This window comes from Monoraphidium neglectum (genome assembly GCF_000611645.1).
Source record: "Monoraphidium neglectum strain SAG 48.87 unplaced genomic scaffold scaffold05395, whole genome shotgun sequence".
NCBI lineage: Eukaryota > Viridiplantae > Chlorophyta > Chlorophyceae > Sphaeropleales > Selenastraceae > Monoraphidium > Monoraphidium neglectum.
This window is the reverse complement of record NW_014008235.1, coordinates 1-3,245: the sequence shown is the minus strand read 5'-3', so window position 1 is coordinate 3,245 and position 3,245 is coordinate 1. Positions and strand designations below refer to the sequence as shown.

The following is a 3,245-nucleotide window of genomic DNA, read 5'->3' as shown; positions in this document are numbered from 1 at the left end:
GGGTGGGGTTGTTTGGGGGGTGGACGACGGGTGAGGACGGGTCGCCAAGGGAACAGTCTAGGGGGTGATGGGGACCTTGGGAGAGCGGCCAATGCGGGTTGCTGCAATAGAAGCACGCAGGGACAGGCTGCAGGGCCAGCTGCGTGCTGCACAACGCAGCTGGCTGACGCGTTGGCTGGCCGCCCCGACCCGTGGCCGCTGCCCGCTTAAAGCCTGTCCTGAACCAGGGCCCCGCAGGCGCTGCGAGCCCGCAGTGGCTCCCGCGCGCACCTCGCTGAGCGCGCTCATGCGCATGGCGCCGCGCATGTAGTCGGTGAAGATGAAGAAGGTGGCGCAGTAGGGGATGATGCCGCTGCCGTGCAGGCCCATGCCGTTGACGATGGCGCCCATGCCGTGCTCGCGCACGCCGAAGCGCACGTTGCGCTCGTTGTAGGTGCCCTTCTGGAAGTCACCGAACATCTTCATCAGCGTCAGGTTGGAGGGCGCCAGGTCGGCGGAGCCGCCCATCAGGCCGGGCAGCACGGGCGCCAGCGCGTTGAGCATGATCTGGCTGTACTGGCGGGTGGCCAGGGGCTTGTCCTCGGGGGTGTAGGTCGGCAGGGCAGACTCCCAGCCAGCGGGCAGCTCGCCGCTGGTCAGCTGGGCAAACTCGGCGTACTCCTGTGGGCGTGAGGTGAGCGTGTCGGCAGTCCAGGTGGTCAGGCGCAAGAGCGGCAGTGCTGCTCCCAGCACCAAGGCCGGGAGGAACGGTCGCGACATGAGGGGCAGGCAGGGCACGGCCACGGCAGCAGAGCGGGCGCAGGCATCCTCACGGCCAGGATGGCCACGCCGCGCCGCGTGGCAACCAGCGACCCACCAACCCTCACTGCAGCTGCAGCTGCACACCCTGCTTGCTGCCACCCCTAGCTGCCCAAATTACGCCCTAATCATGCCCCCCCCCCCCGAACGAGGATCCAGCCCGCCCACCGTGGGGTACTTGGCCTTGTAGGCCTCCACGGCGGCGTTCCACTCGGCCTGGGCGGCGGCGCCCTTGGTCACGTTGGAGCGCATCACGTCGTACACGTCCTGGGGCACCTCAAACTCGGGGTACTCCCACTTGAGGTTGGCGCGCGTGGCGGCGGTCTCCTCGGCACCCAGGGGCGCACCGTGCACGTCGTGGGTGTCCGACTTGTTGGGGCTGCCGTAGCCGATCAGGGTGGTCACCTGGCAGGGGTGGCGCGATGGCCAGGAGGATCGCGGCGTTCAGCCCAGGGCGCACGGCAGGCGGTTGCTGGACTCGGGAGACAGTCAGGGGTCGCCACTGCGCGATCCTCTGGCCTGCAGCATCCCTTGCGCCGCACGGCCGCTCGGGGTTGCTGACTGTGCCACTGCCGTCGGTGCTGACGCTCCTCCACCCTGAAACCCTGCCGCGATCAGCACCAGTCCACCACCCGACAGCCCTGCTCACCTTGATGAGCGAAGGCTTGTCGGTGACGGCCTTGGCGTTGGCAATGGCCTGGCGCAGCGACTCAAAGTCGGTGTTGCCGTCCTGAACAGGGCGAGGGAGCCGCCGAGCCGAGGACAGGCCAGTCAGCAGCGGCGTGCTGCGGACGCAAGCTCTGCAGCTGCGCGTCAGGACAGCAGCACGCCAGCGTTGCATGCATCCCGAGTGCGACTGCTGCGCAGCCAGTTGCCGGCGCAAGTTTGTGTGCTGCCAGCGCTCGCGGCTGATGCTGCCACCAGCACCGTGCCCTGCTCCCCTGCCGCGCTCTCCCTCCCCGCCCCCCTCTGGCGCACCTTGACGTGCTGCACGTGCCAGCCGAGGGCCTCGAAGCGCTTGCTGACGTCCTCAGTGAAGGAGATGTCAGTGTGGCCGTCGATGGAGATGCCGTTGTCGTCGTACAGCGCAATCAGCTTGCCCAGGCCCCAGTGGCCCGCCAGGGACGCGGCCTCAGTGGACACACCCTCCATGTTGCAGCCGTCACCCAGGATGCAGTACCTGCGGGGAAAGANGGTGGGTGCATACGTCAGCTTTGGAGGTCCCAGGCCAGCCAGTTCAAGTGATGTGCAGCAACTCAATTTCATGTGTTAACACAGGCGTTGTCTAGGAATGTGGGTGCATGAGATGTGAGTAGTGCGTCATGGAGGGCAATGCTGGCTACGCGGCCCCCCCTGAAAGATACCCAGTGGTAGTCAGGAGTATGAATGACCCATGGTGTTCACAACCCTAGTTGAGAATGCCACAGTATATGCCAATCCACACTCCAACAGCAACAGGGTTGATGGCGACAAATAATGGCCAGGCCCTCCTGCGCATGCCAACCCCATTTTGCATAGCTGGTACCAGCTGGTACCAGCAACACGCACTCACGTGTAGTGGTCGACGATAGTGGCATCGGGCTTGTTGAAGCGCTGCGCCAGGTGGGCCTCAGCAACCGCCAGACCGACAGCATTGCAGATACCCTGGCCCAGGGGACCTGTTGGCGTAGCAGCAGCAGTAATGCAATGCACCAGTAGGCTTCAGCACATGGCTTAGGGCACAATACGCGAGCATTTTCCCTGAATTGGGGTTGTCGGCCAATTGACTGACCAGATCCGGTACTGGGCAGGCAACAGTTCCAGCCTGGCCTCTGCGACGGCCACACACAAGGCGCCCACCGGTAGTGACCTCCACGCCAGCCGTGAGGAAGTTCTCGGGGTGGCCGGGGGTGGAGCTGTCCCACTGGCGGAACGACTTGATGTCGNTCCAGCTGTGCGGGTTGCAGGGCGTGGAACAGGGTCAGCGGGGCAGTCCCGACAGTTCGCAGCCGGTTCCCAGCACGTCCGCTGCCAATGGGCGACCCACGCAGCCTCCAGGTTGCTCACCGAGACGCTGTCGTAGCCCGTGAGGTGCAGCAGCGCATACTGCAGCATGGAGCCGTGGCCGGCGCTCAGCACAAAGCGGTCCCTGTTGAACCACTTGGGGTCCTTCGGGTTGTACTTCATAGCCTCGTTGAAGAGGGTGTAAGACATAGGCGCGCAGCCCATGGGGAGTCCGGGATGCCCGCTCTTGGCCTTGTTCACCGCGTCGATGGCGAGGAAGCGGATCGCATTGACGCAGCGGTTGATCTGCTCCACCGACACCTCAGAAGAGGCCTCGACGGCAGCAGCCTTGGCCACAGGGCTGCGGCGAGCGGCCTTGGCCAGGCGCTGCACGGGAGCAGGCGCGCTCCTCGTGGCACCCGCCACGCGCGTCTGCGAGCGCTGCATCATAGTGGACTGCATGG

The 3,245-nt window shown here is 65.5% G+C and overlaps 1 protein-coding gene across 1 annotated transcript; it reads right to left on the bottom strand.

Moving 5' to 3' along the window:
* Positions 1-57: 57 nt before the first annotated feature.
* Positions 58-3,231, bottom strand: MNEG_15508 (transketolase; the record flags this gene model as incomplete). The annotated part of the gene is made up of 8 exons (XM_014036021.1): positions 58-75; positions 271-660; positions 967-1,203; positions 1,448-1,528; positions 1,777-1,978; positions 2,351-2,456; positions 2,638-2,701; positions 2,845-3,231. 8 exons carry the CDS (start codon positions 3,229-3,231, stop codon positions 58-60), a joined length of 1,485 nt encoding a protein of 494 aa, XP_013891475.1.
* Positions 3,232-3,245: the final 14 nt, after the last annotated feature.